This window comes from Pangasianodon hypophthalmus, chromosome 19, assembly GCF_027358585.1.
Source record: "Pangasianodon hypophthalmus isolate fPanHyp1 chromosome 19, fPanHyp1.pri, whole genome shotgun sequence".
Lineage (NCBI taxonomy): Eukaryota > Metazoa > Chordata > Actinopteri > Siluriformes > Pangasiidae > Pangasianodon > Pangasianodon hypophthalmus.
The window spans coordinates 17,054,795-17,078,350 of NC_069728.1; the positions used below are offsets into that span (position 1 = coordinate 17,054,795).

General features: G+C 36.1%; 1 protein-coding gene across 1 annotated transcript; it reads right to left on the reverse strand.

The window, feature by feature from the left end:
• Positions 1-4,247: 4,247 nt before the first annotated feature.
• Positions 4,248-22,657, reverse strand: LOC113531776 (protein unc-93 homolog A-like). Its single transcript, XM_034313471.2, has 9 exons — positions 22,561-22,657; positions 19,283-19,390; positions 16,474-16,655; positions 14,534-14,763; positions 14,315-14,440; positions 13,994-14,211; positions 12,915-13,050; positions 11,574-11,705; positions 4,248-5,848 (listed from the first exon to the last, which is right to left on the reverse strand). The coding sequence occupies exons 2-9, from the start codon at positions 19,370-19,372 to the stop codon at positions 5,553-5,555; spliced, it is 1,410 nt and encodes a 469-aa protein (XP_034169362.1). The 5' UTR covers positions 19,373-19,390; positions 22,561-22,657; the 3' UTR covers positions 4,248-5,552.
• Between the last annotated feature and the right edge of the window lie 899 nt (positions 22,658-23,556).

The window sequence follows — 23,556 nt, forward strand, 5'->3', positions numbered from 1 at the left end:
GAAACAGAATTACTTAAGATTACACGTCATGAACATACACACAATAGCCTGTAATAACTTGTTTCTCTGAAGTCCCACAGCATTAAATATGATTATAAATGAATACGAAGTACGACGTGTTGTGTAATAAATAAAACTGGTTAGCACTGGCAAATTGCCACCCTATCAGTGATTATTTTCCCGTAACAGCATGCCCCCGAGGGTTTTATTCCTTACTTAATCTTACGGGATGTACTACCAGGAAGTAAAGAAAGTTAATTATACAATACTTCATATCTTTTCTTATATATACAGGTAGGTTTCTAGCAGATTTTAGCACATTTTGTTCGTCTAGGGCTCGATATACTCTTATAGGCAACTGCTTTTTTTCATTTAAAAAATAATTTTAAAATAAATTTCAACAATACGCTCTATTATAAATTCTGTTTTGGTTTCAACTGCATGGAAAAAATGCTTTGAGGTTAGTGATTGTTGTTTGTGAATTTTTATTTGAATTTTTATTGAATTTGAAATACATAATATATTTAAAATGCTGATTTTGACAAAACATGATCTCAGGAGATATGTTATACGGTGTCTGTTTGTTTGTTTGTTTGTTTGTTTGTTTGTTTGTTTTCATTTAAATTTTTTGGAGGTCTGCTATTCTAAATGAAACAAGATTTAATGTTTTTCTACAGTATATTTTCTTGTTGTGATTAAACCAATGTAAAACCAACATTTTTAATTAATTAAATAATTATTTTTTTATACTTAACTGTTAGATATCTCAATTAAAAAGGTTTTCAGAGGCAAGTAATGATTTTGTAGGGGGAACAGCATTAAATAAAGTTGTATAAAGTGCTTATATTAATATTTATACGAGCTCGGATGCATACACCTGATTCAGCAGTGTGTAGTGTCTTACCTTGTGAGGAAAGCCGCGCTGAGATGTCAGGGCTTTTGTTTACCTGAGCTCAGCTCTGCTTTAGGATCATCTCTTCCGGTCATCTCTGGTTGCTAGGTAACCAATCGCGTGCCAGTGGAGGCGCACCACCTGCACATTTACAGCGTTCCAGACGGCACGCGACTCTATAATAACAAGCAAGCTTTTGGAAGCAAAGGTTACCATAGTTACCACAGTTACCATAGTTCCCGTGGCCAATAAGAGGCGTGCTGTACTGTTTCTGTACCGTGTGGACCGGAAGTGTGAGGCGGTTTGGGACAAGGCTGCTACTGGAGGTTCGGGTTTCTGTTTTTAACCCAGTAACGCGCTCTGAGTTTATCGCTTCAGTTTTCTGGCAGAGCCGTTCTTTAAAAAAAAAAAAAAAAAAGTCACGTGTTTTTGTTTGTTTTTAAATGAAGGTGTGTATTTAAGGTTCAGCGCCTTCCAGCGGCCCCTTTGCTCTAATTACAGACATAAACACATTCACACGCCTTTCAGAGTAAAGAGACGCCATCTTCCTCTGCATCCTTCTTACCTCTCTCTCTCACATCATATCGCTTATTATCTGTATTCTAACTCTGTTCTGTATTCTAATTCTAATTCTGTTCAGTATTCTAATTCTGTTCTGTATTCTAATTCTAACTCTGTTCTGTATTCTAACTCTGTTCTGTATTCTAATTCTGTTCTGTATTCTAATTCTAACTCTGTTCTGTATTCTAACTCTGTTCTGTATTCTAATTCTAACTCTGTTCTGTATTCTAATTCTAACTCTGTTCTGTATTCTAATTCTAATTCTGTTCTGTATTCTAACTCTGTTCTGTATTCTAATTCTAACTCTGTTCTGTATTCTAATTCTAATTCTGTTCTGTATTCTAATTCTAATTCTGTTCTGTATTCTAATTCTGTTCAGTATTCTAATTCTAACTCTGTTCTGTATTCTAATTCTAATTCTGTTCTGTATTCTAATTCTGTTCAGTATTCTAATTCTAACTCTGTTCAGTATTCTAACTCTAATTCTGTTCTGTATTCTAATTCTGTTCTATATTATAATACTGTTCTATTCTATATTCTAATTCTGTTCAATATTATAATTCTAATTATATTCAATATTCTAATTCTGTTCTGTATTCTAATTCTAATTCTGTTCAATATTCTAATTCTAATTCTATTCAATATTCTAATTCTGTTCAATATTCTAACTCTGTTCTATATTCTAATTATATTCAATATTCTAATTATATTCTATTAAATATTCTAACTTTATTCAATATTCTAATTCTGTTCAATATTCTAATTCTGTTCTATATTCTAATTTTATTCAATAATCTAATTATATTCTATCAAATATTCTAACTCTATTCAATATTCTAATTCTGTTCATTATTCTAACTCTATTCAATATTCTAATACTGTTCTTTTCAATATTCTAATTATATTCTATTCAATATTCTAATTATGATCTATTAAATATTATACTTCTATTATTAGTATAATTATAAATATTATACTTCCAGGTTTAATATAAATATTCTCATCTTTTCAAAATATTATTTTACTTTCTATTTGTATCTAATTCTATTCTACTGTATTCTGTTCTATTCAGTATTTTAATTCTATTTTATTCAGTGTTCTAATTCTGTGCTACTGTATTCAATATTCTATTCAAAATTCTAATTCTATTCCATAGTATGATCTAATTCTGTTTCTTCTCCATATTCTGAGCCTATTCTATTAAATGTAAATTTTCTATTAATTTTTTTATTATCAATATTCTAATTCTATTCTACTGTGTTTAATATTATGTTCTATTTGATATTGTAATTCTAATTCTATTCCATAGTATGTTCTATTTCTATTGTATTACATATTTTATTCTATTCAATATTCTAACTGTATCCTGTTCTATTATATCCAATATTTTAATTATAATCTATTCAGTATTATTTTACTATCCAATTTTTATCAATATTCTAATTCTGTTCCGCTGTGTTCAATATTCTATTCTATTCTATTCTATTCAATATTTTAATTCTAATTCTGTTGAATTTTTTGTGTTCTAATTCTCTTCTATTCTAGTCTTTATGTCATTTTTATGTAATTATTTTTATGTAATTTTTATGAGGAATATTCTAATTCTATTCTACAATTTTCAGTATTCTATTCAATATTTCATTTCTTATTCTATTCAATATTCTAACTCTATTCAATGTTCTAACTGTACTCTATTACATATTGTACTTCTTTTAATATAAATATTATACTTCCACATTTAATATAAATATTTTATTCTATTCCGTATTATTTTACTGTGCAATTTTTTTGATATTCTATTCTTTCACTATTTTAATCATAATTCTACTCTGTGTTTCTACTGATTATTTTCTACTGTATTCAATATTCTATTCTATTTAATACTTTAATTCTATTCTATCCTATTTAATATTTTAATTCCAATTCCATTCTAAGTTATAATTCTAGTTCTATTTTATTCTATTTAATATTTAAATTCTAATCAATGTGAATATTTTCTATTCAGGTTTAATGTTCTATAATAGACAAATAGAACATATAATATACAAATAGAACATTCTAATTCTAGTTGTATATTTTATATTCTATTCAATTCACTATTTTAATTCTACATGTACTCTATTTCATATTCTATTCACTGTTCTAGTTCTAACTGTACTTATGTCATATTCTAATTCTTATCTATTCAAGGTTTATCAATACTCTAATTCTATTAAATATTCCATTCCATTCAATATTCTAATTCTACTCTTTTCTATTCACTGTTTGTTATCTAATTCTATTCTGTTCTATTCTAAGTTAGCTATCATTGTTTCTGTTCCGTTCTATTCCACATTTATTTAAAATATTCTAATTTTATTCATATTTGAGTTGCCTTCAGTTTTTTTTATGTCAATCCAACAAACATACACTAAATCAGTAGACTAGTTAGCTAACTATCTAACTAGTTCTTCTTGAGGTTTTTTCTGTGTAGTTAAATATTTTGTGCCTACCAGGCAGAAATGAGCTCGAATTAGCTAATTAGCTAGAATTAACTAACTAATTCTGTAATTAAGTTGGTGATATGTATGATAGTTTATGTATGATATATGGTGATATGTATGATAGTTTATGCTAATAATGAATATAAACATGAAGTGTAGAGTGTAGGTGTATAGCAGTGTCCTGTAGCAATACAGACTGTAACTGTAATACACTAAATTCTGATAATTAAAACACTTATGCACCTTAAAATACTATATATTACTTGGGTCTGTCAGAACAAATGGACGGTTAAATCAAAAGCATTATCTTAAAAAAAAAAGATTTTATTTCTGAGCTACAAGGTTTTGCTCCAGTTGAAATGACTACTCCTGTTGATGTATCATCATACCCAAACCTTAGTGCAATCATCCCCCACAGTGCAATCATCCTCAAAATACTTTACGATTCAGCTACATTACAAGGAACATGACATTTCAGGGTGCTGTACCAGTGATACGTACTATTATATGATTTAAAAAAAATTAAAAATTCCACCAGAAACATTTCAACATGTCATTAAACTCCATGAACTGATCATAACAGATTAATTATCCTAATTCTAAACTATTCTAAACAATCTCTGGGTGTTTAATTTGTGTAATTATGAGCACAAACTATAAATGTATTGGTGCTTTATAAATATCTATACCCGTACAGCACCCCTTCTAATACATTAAAGAGAAAAAATGCTTAATGTTACATAATACTGTAAAAATGTAATCCAAATTTGACGTCTGCAGTTTTGTTTTAAACAATGCTTATGCTTATGTACCAAACAAATACTGGACACTTTTGACCACCAATTAGCCAGTGACCACTAATTTAGGTAATAAACAATGCCTTATGTGACATAATTAGTCCTATATGTTTTCTGACCCTAAATAAAATAATGCAGATTTCAGATATGAAATGTTTGATGATGTTTTTTATCATGTATTTTTATGATGTATTTTCATGATTTCATTATACTTCATGATTTTTTTTCCTTGTGTTTAGATACTTTAATATGAAAGCGCATAACTTGAAATATGTGAAAATTCATGTGAAAATCATCTCCAATCATTTGGCTTTGGAAATGTGCTTTAAAAAAACAATAAACCAAATCTTCTTTTATTCTTTTCTTATATAATAATAATAATAATAACAATAATAATAATAATAATAATAATAATAATAACCCCCGGGGAGGTGTTTCGGTAAGCTAGTCAGACCCATGACTAGATGGAGAGAGCATATCTCTCGTCTGGCCTGGGCGCGCCTGGATATTCCCATGGAAGACCTAGGGGAGGTGCCAGGGAAAGGGAGGTCTGGGCGTCTCTGCTTATACTGCTGCCCCCTTGACCCAGACCCGGATAAGTGGAAGAAAATGGATGGATGATGATAATAATAATAATAATAATAATAATAATAATAATAATAATGGCTATTTGTTTGTGTGTTTGTTAGTTTAAATGCAAAGGTGTTAGCTATGACTAAAAAAGCATCCATTCATGACTTAGACCAATTACCCCCCACCCCCACCCTCCAAAAAACACCAAAAACAAAACAAAACAGATTACACTCTCTGTATCCTTGCCTATAATCTTGTCTGACTAATAATCTTCTGTTTTTTCTCAGTGTCTTCAAGGTACGTCTCATCCAGCTTGTCAGTGTCACGTTTCACTGCTGGAGTAGGATGCTTGTACTCATTGTACTCCACCCAGAGGTACGTCACCATGGCCAGCAAAAGAACTGCGATGAGGATGTAGAGTTTGGTGGACAGACAGATGAACGTGCTGTACGCGAAGGCTATCACGAAGCCCAAAGACTCCCACATGCGATAATTAGCGAATGCTGCCTCCTTGTGCCGAGGGAACAGAATGCCGTATAGTGCTGGAATGGAAAAACACATGGAAAGTTATTAGAACCTCTTCTGTGAGGTATACTTAAGGGTGGACTTCACAGAGCTACATAACACCTACATAAGCCCTTCATTTATAAAGTCTTACATCATGACAGCTGACTTTGTAGTCCAGTGCACTTTATGTCAGTGCAATATAATAGTTATAATGTGACATAGCTTGCTAAGTCAGGGATATATGGAAAACTGAACAAGCTGTCACAATCATTGTTCTCTATAAGACTTTTATGAATATTTATAACAATATCATGAAAGAGTTATGTATATTTTATTGAATTTTGCTATTTTGAATCATTTTGCTATTTATAAGATTTGTATACTTACTTCCATTCATGCCATGACACCATAATGACATAATGAGCTGTATATGTACAATGGATATAGAAAGTATATGCAGCCCCATTAAAATAGCAGTTTTTGTGATGTAAAAAAATGAAAGCAAGATAAATCATGTCAGAACCTTTTTCTCCCTCAATGTGAAATCACAATCTATAAAAATTAAGTGAAAAACAATCAAAACATTGTAGGGAAAAATAGGAAAAATAAAAAGGTTAGAATAACCTGGTAAGTGTGCACACCCCTAAACTAATACTTTGTTGAAGTACCTTTTGATTATATTACACCAATCATTCTTTTTGGGTAAGAGTCTATCAGCATGGCACATCTTGACTTGGCAATATTTTCTCACTCTTTCTTGCAAAAACATTCTAGATCCATCAAATTGTAAGGGTGTCTCCTGTGCACAGCCTGCTTCAGGTCACCCCACAGGTTTTTAGTTGGATTCGGGTCTGGGCTCTGACTAGGCCATTCAAAAACATTGATCTTCTTTTGGTTAAGCCATTCCTTGTTGATTTAGTTGTATGCTTTGGGTCATTGTCGTGCTGAGAAGTTCCATTTCATCTTCAGCTTACTAGCAGACACCTGAAGGTTTTGCACTAAAATCGACTGGTGTTTGTAGCTATACATGATCCTCTCCACCTTGATAAAAGTGTGAGTTCTAGCTGAAGAAAAACAGTCCTAAAGCATGATGCTGCCACCACCATGTTTCACTGTGGGTATGGTGTAGTTTTTTTGATGTGCACTTTTTGCACCAACCATACATTTTGGAATTATGGAATTATTATACCTTTTGGAATTGGTCTCATCAGATCATATCACATTTTGCCACATGGTTTGGGTGATTTACTTGAGCTTGGATGTTTTTTGTGAGAAAGAGCTTCTGTCTAGCCACCTTACCCCATAGCCCAGATATGTTTAGAATATGAGAGATTGATGTCACATGCAGAGAGTAGTCAGTACTTATCAGATATACTGCAGCTCCTTTAATGTTGCAATTAATCTACTGGCAGCCTGATCATTTTTGTCTTGTTCTTTTATAAATTTTGGAAGGGCATCCTCTTGGTAATGTCATTGTGGCAGTCCACTTGTTGATGATGGTCTTTATGGTGTTCCATGGTACATCTAATGTTTTGTAAATTCTTTTATATGGCGACGAGGATGAGGATGTTGTTACCCCCTCTGAGCCCTTTTTTGGGCCATCCCGGTGAACCTGCGATCCCATGGGAGCAACGGGAAACATCCTTTGAAACGTACCTGCTAGCATTGGGCCTCGATGCTGTCCTAAAGAAGAGGAACATGGCCATAATCCTTCACTGTCTCAGTACCGAAGGACAGCTCATTTTTCGCACGCTCGGAGATGCGGACGGTTACGCAGCTGCAATTACGCTTTTAGATGGACACTTTGCAAAAAAAATGTGTGTTTTCAGTGTGCTGCTGAAATGGCTGCAGTTCCAACAGTGTAAACAGTGTGCTGGTGAGTCAACTGCTCAATATGTGGCTGACTTGAGAGGCATGTTCTTGGTACTATATCAGATGAAATGATACGAGACCAGTTAATTGAAAAGACAAATAATACGCTCATTCGGGAGCGGCTGTTATTGGAAGACAATGATTTCACCTTAGATAAAGCTGTAATTATTGCCTCACAAATCAGGTCTGCTACCCAGTGTGCTGCTAATTTAGCCACAGCACATGAACCAAGTGTAAACAGTGGAGACATGATACAAGAATGCACACACATTCACAGGGATGAGGCAGGCATATCTTCAAGTGCAGACATACACACCCTCAAGTTCACACCCTCAAGTTGGGGCTCCACTAGACACTCCTCACGTGCCCCTGACTGTCCGGGAGAGGGGCAAACCTGTCGACATTGTCAAAAGCTTAACGACTTTGCAAAATGGTGTCATTTTGCTCAAGTTCAAGCTCCTACACAATGAAACCCACATGCTAATGCTGCAACCTCTGCTATCATTCATTCAATTCTATGTGTGCTGTTAACATAGTGGACTCTTTTATTCCCCTCTTGGACACAGAGGCTAAAGTCTCACTACTCAACATGGCCACTTATGAAGGATTCCTGCCACATTTGCCCTTCCAGCCACCCACTCTGAATTTGTTTGGATAAGGAAGTTCGGCAATTGACGTTATTGGTCTCATACATGCACCTGTCCAGTATGGCAACAAGGCTTTTCCCCAGTTCCCATTTCATGTTATGCCCCACGGCAGCAACATCCTAGGACTCAACCTGTTTTCAAGCCTCGACTTCTTTGCTAGACAGCAAAGGGGCTCAAATTCTGACTGTTGATTCCTTCTGGTGACGAGAATGGCCGACACTGTTTGATGGCCTTGGGTGCTTAGTTGCATTCACGCACCAAACTCTCTTGGACCCAACAGTGAAACCAATAATTCACTCACTTTGTCACATTCCGCTGGCATTGCATGAGGAAATCATGGCAGAACTTGGCAAACTGCAGGCAGAGGGCATCATTGAACCTGTGAATGCCTCCCTGTGGGTTACTAATTTGACTGTAGCCAAGAATAAAATCTGCTGGCCTGAGAGTCTGTGTGCACTTACAGGCTGTCAACAAAGCAGTAATTCCTGATTGCTATCCTCTGCCAGCAATCGAAGAGCTGACCACACACATTCATGGCTCAACCGTTTTTTCTAAGCTTGACCTACGCCAAAGTTATCTCCAGGTTCCCCTCCATCCAGACGGCATAAAATTTACTGCATTCGTCACGCATGTTGGTGTGTTCCATTACACCAGGATGCCCTTCAGACTCAGCTTTGCCCCTAGCTGTTTCCAAAAAATCATGTCCACCATCCTGGCTGGAGTCTTTGGCATTGCCGTCTACCTTGATGATGTCATTGTCCATGCACTGAATGCAATGACTCATGAACTTTCTGCCAGCAATCGAAGAGCTGACCACACACATTCATGGCTCAACCATTTTTTCTAAACTTGACCTACGCCAAGGTTATCTCCAGGCTCCCCTCCATTCAGAGAGCAGAAAATTTACTGCATTCGTCATGCATGTTGGTGTGTTCCGTTATACCAGGATGCCCTTCTGTCTCAGCTTTGCCCCTAGCTGTTTCCAAAAAATCATGTACCGAATGCAGTGACTCATGAACAGCACTTAAGGGCCACTTTTGAAGTGAAGTGAAGTGACTTGTGGCCAAGTATGGTGACCCATACTCGGAATTTGTGCTCTGCATTTAACCCATCCAAGTGCACACACACAGTAGTGAACACCCACCCGGAGCAGTGGGCAGCCTTTTTTGCTGCGGCGCCCAGGGAGAAGTTGGGGGTTCGGTGCCTTGCTCAAGGGTCTCACCTCAGTCGTGGTATTGAGGGTGGAAGAGAGCACTGGTCATTGCTGCTCTGAGTCAACATAATCTGACAGTTGTAGAGAAATGCTTATTTGCAGTGCCAGAGGTTGATTTTGTTGGCTTTCAGGTGTCAGCCAAGGGCCTTTCGCCCTTGCATTCCAATATTGAGGCTATCCATTAGGTGCCAGAGCGGTCATCTGCAGCACAAATTGCCTCGTTTCTGGGGATGACAACATACTGCATGCATTTCCTTCCACAGTATTCTAGTATTATGTACCCTCTCCGCCAGCTACTAAAAAAGGATGCCTCCTGGACCTGGTCTTCAGCGTGTTCTGAAGCTGTGTGCACATTCAAGGAGCTGTTGACTAGTACCCCTTTCTTGGCCAACTTTAGTCTTGACTGCCTCACACTGGGTCTGGCCACAAACCCCTTCTCATGTATCACTGGACCGACTGCCTCCAGCAGTATAACTTTACAATACAATTCACATCAGGGAGAGATAATGTAGTAGTTGATTTGTTGTCCCATTCCATGTCATCACCCATTGTCTCCTGTGGTTGAGGACGAGGACCTCATCCATTTCATGCACGCACCCCTTATGGCCTCCATGTCCTTGGAGGGGATCATAGAAGAGTCAGCTGCTGATACCACTCTCTCTGCTGTCCACGAGTATGTCCTCAATGACTGGCCAGTTCAAGTCCCACTGGATGTCCAGCCATACACCCGAATGGAACATGAACCGTCATGCTGGAATGATACGTGTTTGGCCCGTGGACACTGTGTGATTATTCCTGTTAAGTTCAGAGGATGAGTGTTGGCCATGGCACACGAGGGCCATCTCAGCATAGTTAAACTAAAGCAGTGTTGTAGGGATCTCGTATGGTGGCCAGGGCTGGACAAAGACATTGAACAGCTTGTTCAGGACTGTACTCCATGTCTTGTAAGCCGCAAAACTGGCCCATTGCCCCCACCACCACTGCAGTCTGTGCCTTGGCCTACTCAACCTCGGGACCATGTTCAACTGGATATCTGTGGTGAACTCCATGAAGTACCCCATCATTTGCATTTCCTTGTAGTAGTTTATGATCTACGCTCAAAGTGGCCAGAAGTTGCACCTGTGGGCTCTGTTTCATCCAGTTCCATCATTGACGTTTTGGAATTGCTCTTTGCACTTGCAGGGGCCTGCCAAGGAGAGGGGAAATGTTGCATACCTAGAAACACTTATAATCTAATGTTCTAGTTAAGGCAGTGTGTACATTACATTGATAAAAGATCGGATGAATGACTGTTCCTTTAAAGGTTTCAGATAACAGGAAGTGATGTTGACACAAGAATTTTTTTTTTTTTTTGATGCTGTCTGTTCAGTTGGTGCGAAGGTCGAATAAAAGAAACATAAGCTCGAGTATGAGTTGTCTTTGTGGATATAACAGTATGATATACTTAAATTTAAAACTCTATTGATGCTCATAGTCAAGGTCCTTTTAATGCAGTTAGCACTTTTTTAATTTTTATGACTATTTACAAAGTCTGGTATACCTGCACTGACACTATTTATGGAAATGCCATGATGCTATAATAACAGATTGAGATTTTTTTTTTTTACTATTTTCTCACTAGAGAGACTAGCCATTTTTTATGTGATCTTGAGACTTTTGGAAATGATTATCTTTGTTCAATTTTTCAATTAATCTCACTTGGTAGGCTAATATGCTATATCACATCATCACAGTGCATCAGAAATGCACAGAGCTACAAAATCATCTGTCATGATGTTCAAATGTAAAAATGTGTCACAGCCCATATGTACAGTATGTGTAGATGTGTAAGTCAGGTGTTATGTCAACTTGACAACCAGTTTTTAATAACAACTGATGCCTCATGAAATTATGTATTTATTTTTATTTTTCAAAAATCTTTTAGATTTATATCAATGCCATATTTGTCATGTAGTGTTATAAACACTGGCTTTATTAGATTGATTTTTCTGTAAAAAAAGATTTTTTAAGAGTTTTTAAGAGTCTCACCATTGGTTTGTGTTTGCCACACAGCATCTGCCATACCCCAGAGAGCAGGAAACACGAAGAAGACAGGCAGCTGGTCCGGATGAGGCCTCCAGTACAGCAGAGCTATCGCAGAGCTCAGGTTTATCACAGCGGCTATGAGGAGAAAGTGGCGTAAATACCAATAAGAATATATAAGAATTGAGTACCAACTTCCATAACCCACTCTGTCCTACCTCACCTGGGCTTTTACACACCTGGGACAGTGTCGGCTAATTTACAGGTACCCAAGTATTTTTTTTTTAAACAAATATCATTATTAGAAAGTGGAGTACCCGGAGGAAACCCCCAAAGCACAGGGCGAAGGCATGAACCAAACCTCCAACCCTGGAGGTGCAAGGCAAGCATACTAACCACTAAGCCACTTAGACTGCATAATCCTGAGTCTGTAAAGATTACACCGTATTTCCTATAAACCAACGAATAAAAAAACCCTGGGATATATTTACTCCACTGAATTGAAATGTTGATGTTTGTCCTAAAAATATATAAAGTGTACGTAGTATGCATGGAACTTTTGGTGTAATGACCATGCATACATCAGGAACACACTCCGATTTATTTTATTTATACAAAGATCACCTGTCCTACACTACATATGATCTACATATGGCAACATTACTTAACAGACATATGTCTGGCAATCTTATCTGGTTCAAATAGTGCTTAAGTTGCATGAAATCATCAAAATGTCCCTGATAGTCCCTGAACGTGAACGACACAGGAAAGCTGGCCATGTGCTTCTACTGTGGCAGCAACCAACACAGAGTCGCTCAATGTCCAGTATGTCCAGTTCCTAGTCATTCACCAGCCATGAAGGAGTGGGCTCCTCTTGATCAACACCCACCTTCGGTGAGTATCTGTAAATATTTACTCCCTCAAGAACAGAACATCCCAAATACCTTTGTTTTCTTGTTTCATGATCATAGTCTCGTTCTCTGAATACTTGTTTGTATGACCTTGAGACAGTGTTTTGGATTTGTTTGTGTGTGCCAGTCCTTAGTTTTAATAAAAGCATTCACCGCAACAGACGCTGTCTCTGCCGCCTGACAATACGATTGGTTGTAGTATTTATACAAATTGTATATGTTCAAAGTTTTAAGTTTTAGTGATTGTGTTGGTATCCAAGCCAATGGAAAAATATATATTTGAGATATGATCTTTGGGTATGTAGAAGTTGTCAATTAAAATAATAACCTATTTAGTAACCTATAAATATTCATCCTCTAAAATAATACTCAGGTATAGCAAGAATGTTCTCTCACTAAAATACTTCCCACCGCTGTTCTGATTAAACTGACTTACCAAAGCAGAAGAGGGCGATCCTCCCAGTGTATTGCGCAAGCTTCCCGAATGTGTAAGAGCTCAGCGAATTCACAGCACCGAAGCAGATCATGACAAATCCAACATAATGGATTCCCAATGCACAGGTCACATAATTCTGCAAAGATAATCACAAACGTTTTTGTTCTCTGAAAAGCATTCACAAATGCATTTCATTCTAATGTTTTACAACCAGGGAACAGGAAATACATTTATTTACATTAGGGAATTTTTCTTTTCAGTAAGCATTGTCACAGTGGACTATAACATCCATAAGCCATTGCACGTCACATGAGCACTGCACACACCGTGTCACATGACCATGTGCACCTGAATCACACTGTTGTCTAACAGTCACAGGTATTTAAGTCACGCGTTGTATAGCACTGCTTGTCAGTCTTTAGTCTTTGTCACAATTCTCTTGTGTCATGTTCATGTTGATGTCTAGCCTCATTATTTCTCGTCCATGTTTCCTAGTCTTTGTGTTCCATCTATTTCACTCTAAATAAACGTTTACCTGCACTTGCATTCACCTCCTCTACCATTCCTGACAAGCATGAGCTGGTTTGGTTGCATTTGACTTTTTGTTTTTAATGCTTTGATGAATTCTGTACAGTAAATTATTCCATAGTTGCTTGTTTTATTTTTTATACAGTATAGGTTAACAGATGTCTCTCTCTCTCAGTTGACCTGGAACTCAGTATGAATTTCACTTGAATTTCAAACTTGGGGGAAATTTCCACCACAAGTGTTACAAACACTAGTTAATTCCATGCCAAGATGTTGTCAAGACGTTCTGAGAAACAAAGGATGGCAAACTAAATATAAAAACACTGTAATTGTGATCTTTAATGCAGCCAGGATTGAGTGTCCAAACACTTGTTTTGTTTAATCATCACTAGTTTATCTATTATTTTTATATTTTTAAACATAATATTTTTTTGGGAAATGTTTTGCTTGATGTGTACATGTTGCTTTCTAATGCAGTGAAAATCATACATTTGTAAGTTTGGCTTAATACGTTTTGGGGCCACTGTGTATGATAAAGAAGATCTGTTCACCTTGGTGTATTCACCAGCGAGGAAGCTTTGCTCAAATCCACTGTACATAGTCAAGGGAATGAGCATTAACAGCCTCTTATCTCCTAAAAGCCTGAACGTAGCCAGGAAGGTACTGCAGAACTTTTGGTTGCTTTTGTTCTTCCGAAACTCCTTTGCTTCTTTTCCATCAATGTTGTCCAGGAAAACTGCCACAAGGACCATCGCCAGAACCCCCACACCTACAGAGGTATCGCTCAGCTGAGTTATATACAATACTTTATGGACAATTCAACAGTGCTGTGCAGAAAAGCTAATAACTGTTTGGTAGTCCTAACTGGTTACCGATATAGCAGCCCATCAGTATGTTGACGAGCTTCTGCTCTGGCCGTGTGAAGTTCCCCGTGGTGGTGAAGTTCTCGTTGCACAGGGCAGCACCACAGAACTGCAGTCTCTCCTCAGGGATTTCAGCTTAGAGAGCAGAGGCAACATTATTATATACAGTGTACTGTAAGTCTAATCATCACACTCAGAGACATGTGCTGTGTTTGGTTTCAGCTGTACCTATGTTACTGTCTTGTTGAAATATAAGTGATGACATGAGGTTTCCCCATACGGCGGAAGACTGCAAGATGAGAAAGAACATGCCAAAGTATTGGTTTATGACATCCTGGCCTTTCTTGTTTTCTTTGTCTGCCTGTACATTCCCACTGATGGTGAGGTACGTGCATTTAGCAGACCAAAGCGGGGAGCCTCCCAAACCCAGAATAGCAGATGTAGCGATCAGACTCGGCCTGCGGATGTAACACATTTCGTTAAAGATTCACTCCTAACCTTTTAATGTTAAGGAAAATATATGTTTATTTATTCAAATCTCATAAATGTCATTGAACCTGTACTAGATCATTATAAACCATTGAAAATAGAGAAATCTAAAAAAAAAAAAAAAAAAAAGTACATCCAAAGGGCTGCATTGTTAGAAAAAGGGTTCCTCATGGGTTCTATCTATAAAGTGACTACTGAGAACCCTCTCTGACAAAGAAACCTTTAGAGGTCTACAAACTGAAGAATCCTTAAAGTTTCCCCCGTGCACACAAAGCTCCGCCTCAGAATCTATGTTGGTTCAACTAGTGTTTGCACGCTGATTAGAGTTACCATTAGCAAGAACTGTCAGGACATCACTTTCAAGCGCACTCGGACAATCAGCTGCTTGAAAGCTAAGTTATAATACTATAAACACTAACAATTCATCTCATACTGATTCATGAAGATGTTCATGAGTGCCTTCGCTGTCCATTTTTCTTTGCAATATGAGCCCTAAGCTCTAATGTTAGCATGTTAGTATTGCTGTTAACAGTCTAATGTTAGCATGTTAGTATTGCTGTTTACCTGTCCAGGAGGAACATCGCTAATTCTTCATCCAGCTTCATCTCCTTCTGCTGCCGGTATTTATTCTGATTTTACTAAGTTTAGCATAGAATGATTTTTTTTGCTTACAGGAGAATTATCTGGCTGCGCTGGGTGCTTAGCGATGTCAGACTGTAATGAGGGTGGAGTGAAGGGTTTTGGGGGAGTGTCTATAAATTGATTGACAAAAGGCTCATCCAAACACAAACAAACTTTCTTCTGGACCAGTTTTCCAAACATGTTTCCTCAGCCATGTAATGCACTTGTGCTGAGGCCATGGCTTAAACCATTATTTTTTTTAAAATCATGTTCTACATGTTATTCCACACTATTTTTACTACAAAGAAAAAAAAAATCTACTGTTGCACCTCTAAGGATGTATAGTATTTCACCTTTTTTTCTGACAGTGTATTTAGAATTGCAATTTATATTTAATCCGTTAATGAATTTGACACTACTGTTGGCCTTTGTAGGTAATAGTTATTGTTTATTTTTGTTTTTACTTTAAAATACACTTGAGTGCAAAAGTCTGCATCCCCCATGATTTCTATGTGGAAAAAAATAAAATTACCTCTATTTTACAATTCAACTACAAACATATATTAATCCAGGAAGTAAAAAAAAAAATTAAACGTGGGTATGTCAACTCAACAAACTCAACAAAATAGTTTAATAAAGAACCAATGGATGGGCAAACGTGTTGTAGAATGTATATGAAAGAATTTTTATATTGATTTTATAGAATTTTTTATGATTAATGAATGTTACAGATTATCTATGTCTATTAATTTTATAGAATATTTATATATAACATATTTTTAGTATTTATATCTCAACATATATTTATATCATAACACTTTTTATAGATTTGTAATAATGAACCTCAGTAAAATTAGGTTAGGGTCGTTATTACAAATGTGTTGTTGGTATACATAAGTACATATATTTCTTTGTCTTCTTTATTTTATCCTAAGGATATGCAAACATTTGCACTCAGGTATAAATTATATAAACAACAGTACGAGGCAGTGATGATTACACAAACCATAAGCTTCCAAATTGTTCATTCATGAATGTTTGTAGACGAACAGGCTCACCATCCAGGGAAGAGATTTCCAAAAGAATAGCTGATGTAGCAGGCCATGCAGATGAAGATGGTCCATTTACAGCCCAGGTTTTTGATCATGATGGGAGGCAGAAACATGGAGGACAGAATGATGGTTCCGTAGATGACGCTCAGCGAGATAACGCCCATTCCTTCCTCTGCGTTTAGACTGCTCTGTGATACACAGCATAATACACAACATATTCTCAAAACCTCATTCAGCATCATTTCCTCTTATAAGTCCAGAAAACCATTTAGCAATTCATTTAAATTTATTTTTTTGCTAGATTTTATTCAATAATTATTTAGGTGGGTATAGCAACATGCCAGTGTTAACCTAATGTAGTTTACATTTGTGCACTAGTGATTAGAAAGAATACGTCTGAGAAATTGTAGTGCGTTTGTCTTTAATTTTTCACACGATGTCACAGGACATTTTTTTGAATTCACATGCAGTGGGGTCCAAAAGTCTAAGATCAGTAGTGAAAATGCTTTTATTATGCATTCATTTTTTAATTTAATGCAAACCTTTTCAGTATAAATCATATTATAAGCACAAAGAAATGAATCTTTAGTGAAGACTTTCTTGCAAAGTCTTGCAAATTCCATCATGATCAATAAAGTCTCTATCTATCTATCTATCTATCTAAATAGTCATCTGTATACGTGCTTCAACAGAAAGGATAAGACTCGAGGAAAATATGATCTTTTGCACCTAGGAGTTAACATGGCCATTAAATAGTCCTAGAAATAGTGCAGAATTGTAAATATAATGAATCTTCAAGATGTTTGAACATTTCCTTTCTTTGTTTAACAGTTTTCAGAATTCTAAAGCATTCTTTTTATTACCAAGTTTAAACAGAGAAAAAATCCCAGATTTTCAGTTTAGTTTCAGACTTTTGGACCACAGTATATGCAATTTCAGGTTGTTTTCACGTCACATATTATTGTGAATTTTTCCATAATGGTTGGTTAAATCATGTGTGAATCAAACATTGTAACAGGGTAACAGGGTATTCCTTGATATACGTGTTCCACTGTGGTGTTGGGGATCGCAGCAAATTTTAAATTAAATCCGATGTCCGTAGTGTGAAGAGAGCCACAATCCAGTATACATATCAATATACAGATTGGCTTAGATTGTATCTGTTACTTCTGCTATCATCATATATAGTGCAGTTGCTTGGCAACCATGTTCATTATATACACCACACCTGATAAGTGACAGGCTTGTGTTACGAGACTTGAGTCAGAGGGCAAACTGTTATCACTGTGTAGTATGTTGTCGCCGAGAGAAATAAAAAGATGATCAAAATGCCCAGGAGATGGAAGTAATTAATCAGCGTCCGATGTGTCCTCCGTATTCTTCCACCTCAGTTTCAGCAAGTAGAGAATAAAGCTGTGCAAACTGAGTGCTCTGTTTGTGTGTGTATGTGTGTGTCCATATTTTCAGACTGAGGTGACATCGACTTTCACTGGTTCTGAAGTGTGAGCACCTTTGTGATCTATTTTCAGTGTGAGCAGTGCACTCTTACAAAATCTAGACCCATTAAAGGTTCTTTAATTGTAGTTCCTCTGATCAAGCTCTGCAGAACACTACAACAGAGCTTCTCTATCATAAAGGGCTCCCAGGATAAATCTTTTATGAGTCTAAGAACGCTTATCTATTCAAAGAACATCTTAAAGAACCAAATACAGACGAAGGCAAACATTTTGGCTAAATTTAAACACCTCACAGGTTCTAGGTATTCAGAAGAAAATAATTAGCAATAATTTGGAATTTGTACCACACACTCCACAAATACATTTCCTTAGAAAAAAAGGTTCTTTAAGGGTTCTTTAAGGGTTTATTGGATACTTTCAGGTTCTTAGCTTACAAACAAGTGTACCTGGAACCCTGTCTGTTGGAAAACGCTTTGTCGTAGGAATCTACATATATCCTTTAAGTGTTCCTTTAAGAACCCTTAATGATTTTAGATTTTTTTTTTAATGCGTGTAGCCAGATGACAGAATTTGCATCATGGTACTGTGTAAACTTGGCTTAATTACTAAAGATGTCAGTCTTTTGAAAATATAATTAATATTAAACCGATTCATATTTATATGACTATAATCAAATCATGGCACTTCTATCTTTTTATATGTAAGGATATAAACACATGCTGTTTTAGGAAAATAATCAATGACTCAAACCAAAGTTGGCATGAAGGAATTTACAACCGTTACCACCCGGAAATTTGTTTTCCATTAACAGTATATCCCAAAGTGTTCTGTTCCTCATGTACTACAGCAACTTGCCAACAATTACAATTTCATTTCATTAAAGAATGACACAACTTAGTTTTTATCAGTTTATAGCTACATTTAATCTTGTGTAACATTCATGAAACAAGTACGTTCCTGTTACCACTTCAGTTATAGCAGCTATAAATGAAGTTAATAGGCTAAGAAGTGTAGTTTGTCACGTTGCCCAGGAATCATAACTCCTGAAAATATCTCTGTCCTGAAAACACAGGACTGTTACAAAGAGCGGACACTTGAGACTCCTTCCATAAATGATAAATAAATATCTCTTTACATAAAACTTCACCATATTAACAGTTACATTTTTCTTTGTTAAATAACATGGTTTTCTAATCAGTATCAGTCTTAGATTGTGTAAGTGTCTGCTATTCAAGTCTCTGTTTACGAGCTGTTACTATAAAAACAATAACGTGTTGGAACGAGTGCAGTTATAAACCTGTCATTTGCAGCTGCACTACTATCAGAGCTGCTGTTATAGAAAATTAAGACATGATTACCTGTAGACTCTGCAGTCCTCCGTAGGCCGTAAACAAGAACAAAAATCCAAAAGACACCACAAGCACATTTTTGGTATTTCGGCTTATCATTTTGGCAGATTAAAAATCCTGTAAGTGGAAAAAAAAGAGAGAAAAGCCACAAAATGTCAGAACAGCAGCTCACACGAAGATAGTTTCTGACTGCCGTATGTCAGATTTCCACACACTTCATATACTGATGAATGGCAGCCCGCTGTGCTGGAGGACAAAGTTCAGAACATGGGAATCATAAAGGTGTGAGCAGGAAAGTCTGCCTTTAAGCAAAAGCAAAGTAATTACTTTAGAGTATCACGGAAACAGGATATAATGTGTTTACAGCACATCTGTGTTTAGTGTACCACAACTGTGTGTAACGGTTGAATATGCCAAGTTGTAGTTTTGATCATTTCATTACCTTTTTATCACTACAATATAATGTATCATTGCAAGAGCGGCTGAAAGTTAACTTGTGTAAACTTAGCTCATGTAAAAATAGTTATTGGTTGTGTTATCCACACAAACTGATATGGATTTGATTGGATCATGCAAATATAGTGAATAAATCTTCAATGCCTTATGAATGCATTATAACAGGTTATAAATATATTCATAGGCCATTATATATACATGTTGTGGGAACACTTCCTGTGAAGGTCATGTCTACTGTATAATAAACTATAAACACATTCATAACATGCTATAATGCCTTATAAGTCATAAAGCATTGCACACATTTTCATAATTATGTATGAATATACACTACATTTAATAGGAACCATTTTTAAGCATTTTGAATTCGTAACGTACACCAAATGGCCAAAAGTTGGTGGACACCCATATATGCTTTATGAACATCCCAATCCAGATTTATTCCCCTTTTACTGTTATAGTAACCTCCACTCTTCTGGGAAGGATTTCCGCTAGATTTTGGAGCAACTTTGTGGCAACATTTTGGGGAAGAACCACATACGGGTGTGATGGTCAGGTGTCCACATACTTTTGGCCATATAGTGTATATCATTATAAGTAGTGTTCGTAACTCATTAAAATCAACTCAATTCCACTTTGTATAGTGCATTATGCTTAATCATAGGCACATCTAAGACACCCTAACCTGCAATATCATTTGTTTGTTTACTATGTGTCTCACATTAATTAACAGCTCACAAATACAACATATAAAGCATTATAAATAGGTTATAGAGCCATATGTGACTCACATATACTGTACAGTATGGCAAGTACAGCTATGTACATTCAGTTACTTGTTAAAGATATATTTTCATATAATGTGTTACGAACACTGCCTATAATGCATTCTGTTAACATTTTTAAATAACTGCTATAAACTGTAATACTTTTTCATAAATAATTATAATATTGTATTGTATGTAATTCCTTATGAATGCATTACAGCAGGTTATGAATGTACTCATAGATTATTATACATATGGCCTTCATAGAAAGTGTGAACCTCAGATTCCTGTTCTTGGGTGACATTCTGTGCGTTCTGAGATGCTTTTCTGCTCACGACGGATGTAAAGAGTGCTTATTTCAGTTACTGTAGCCTTCCTGTCAGCTCAAACCATTCTGACCACTGTCCCCCGACCTGACTCATCAACAAGATGTTTCTGCCTGCAGAACTGCCGCTCATGGGATGTTTCATTGTTGTCATTGTTTTTTTCTTTTTCTTTTTTGCATTTTTTCCATTTTGTTGTGCATAACATTTCCCAGGAGATCAGATTTACTGATTCTCAAACCAACCCATCTGGCACAAACAACCATGTCATGGTCAAAGTCACTGAGATCACATTTTCCCTCACTCTGATGCTTGAACTTTAACTGAAACTCTGTATCTGCATGATTTTAAGCATTTCACTGCTGCCACATGATTGTCTGATTAGATAATTGGATACATGGGCAGGTGTACAGGTTTACCTCTGTATAGTATGACAAAACCTATATGCCCCATCTATTACTAATAGCCACTGAAATCTGAGCATCCCAGTGATGACCGAAATGCTCTGTTGGCATAACTGATACTTGTCAAGAGTCCATGCGCTTTGCATAAATAAATCTGTACCATCCAGGTGTGCTTGGAACTGATAAGACGTCTACACACTTAAACAGATCTGTGATGAGATAAAGTGTGTTGGTTTTAATCTCTCTTCAAGATGCACCATTTAATGTAACTCTACTCAGCTCCTCAACCATGAACCACCCGAGTAGCAAGGTCCAGTCATTTAAACCCCCCATATAATGATAAGATATATTATATAATGCCGTGGACTATTAGTGTTTTACTGCTTGCATTTGGTGACTGCAGAATAAACTGTGCATCTCCACCCATCAATAAAGGGCTCATATATACATGACAATGTGCATTTATGAGTTGTTTTCAGATGAGCTCCATCATTTTGTTCTGATTGACTTCCTCGTTGTCAAAAGAATGTTCCTAACACATAAAGAATGAACTTTGCTCTGAGCCCAAGAGACGCATTGCTGCCAAGAATCCACTCTGCAGTGATTCCTGATTATTCTCCTTAAACACAGCAGTCTGTTTTATTGCTCTGAATGTGTAACTGATGGGACGTTGCTTATAACAACTGGGCAACCACGTTCCTCACTCAAAAGCAGTCATCAAACTCTTCGTGTGAAACTTGTGTCTCTTAACACTGTGGTTTAGATTAGATACACATGGCAGTGGAAGAAATAAAGCACTTGGGATCATGATGTTATAGAGAAATAATCAACAACAAGGTGATACAATGAAACAGAGTTAATGTTACCACTCCAAAGCTGATTATTTCCAATAATAGCAGGTTCTAAAGTGTTTTATTCCTCTTACACCACAGCAATTTGCTAACACTAGCATTTTTCAAAGTGTAGTAATTAATGAAACACATATGGTACTTTTTATCCATTTGCAGGTTCATTTAATGCTGTGGAATTTCTGTAAAACAAGTTACCACTCACACTATAGCAGCTATAAACAGTCGTTCCCTCACCAGCTTCTCTTTTTTTTCTCTCTCTCTTGAAGTTAATGAGACAAAAAAACACCCAGAGCTTGTCATGTTACAAAGAAACCGAAAAACATAAAATCCTCAAAGTACTGACACTGGAGACTCCGCCCATAAATGTCACATAAACATCTCCTCACAGAAAACTTCACCATATCAACATTTGTTTGTTAAGTAACAGCATATTTGCTGTAGCACTAGAGCTAGGTGATTATACACTACATATAATCAAATCCTCACCAGATGTTGAAAAAATGAGTGAAAAAAACATCAGAGTTATCAGGCGCACAAGGCAGGAAGCAGTTAATCCAGCTGTTCTTCCTGAAACCACGCTCAGTGTTAAGGGCGGGGCTTTTAGGCACTTAACGGTAAATAGCACCGAAAGTGGAACTCGAGCGTCCGCGAGCTCTTACACAACCAAAGCAACTTAACTTTCTACAAAACAATCATTTAAAATAAATAACACAACGAACACACAACATTTCACAGTATCTATGAGTATACAGGCTAAATGTTTGTCTATATATGCTTTTACATTTAAAATATGGGCAAAATTCATCAAGTTTAGAGAAACTCTATAAATCATTAAGCCAAATAAAATAAATAATAATAAAGAAATATTTTTGTTGAAAAATTATTGTTAAAAAAATATTATTTTTGTATAATTTTCTTGAAAAATTGTTATTGTTGTTGTTATTATTATTATTATTATTATTATTATAAATCTAACCATAAATACATTTTTATAAAGTACAGATGGATCATTTCACAGAGGAAGTCTCTGACCCCAAAATAATATTTTCTTCAACTATACTGCTGAAATAAAAATGGACATTTCAAATCTCAAACCCACTCTGATCAGTTCACAGTGAACTACTCTATGCTCACAATAGAAATGAATTCATTTTACTGTAGAATTTTTAAGTAATTGCAATTCAAAGTGACTGGATCTGTCAATATTATTGAGCCAGGAGGGAATTTTGTTTCATTACACAATGGATGTTTCAAATGGGTAGATGATCAAACCCATTAATATCAGTTCACAGTGAACTACTCTATGCCCAATTTGAATTCAAAGATGAATTCATTTTACTGTAGAATTTTAAAGTACTTGCAATTCAAAACCACTGGATCTGTCAGTATAATTGATCCAGGAGGCACTTATTAATCTGTTGTCATTTCAAATTCCTGACTCACGATCAAACCCACTTATGTCAGGTCACAGTAATGTACTAT

What these genes read in the sequence shown, in the direction of transcription:
- LOC113531776 (XM_034313471.2), bottom strand. Translation starts at nt 19,372, where the DNA reads ATGATAAGCCGAAATACCAAAAATGTGCTTGTGGTGTCTTTTGGATTT. An exon ending in ACTGATGGGCTGCTATATCG is followed by an intron (nt 14,212 to 14,314) that starts GTAACCAGTTAG and finishes ATACCTCTGTAG; the next exon opens with GTGTGGGGGTTCTGGCGATG. An exon ending in GTGGCAAACACAAACCAATG is followed by an intron (nt 5,849 to 11,573) that starts GTGAGACTCTTA and finishes TTTCCATTCCAG; the next exon opens with CACTATACGGCATTCTGTTC.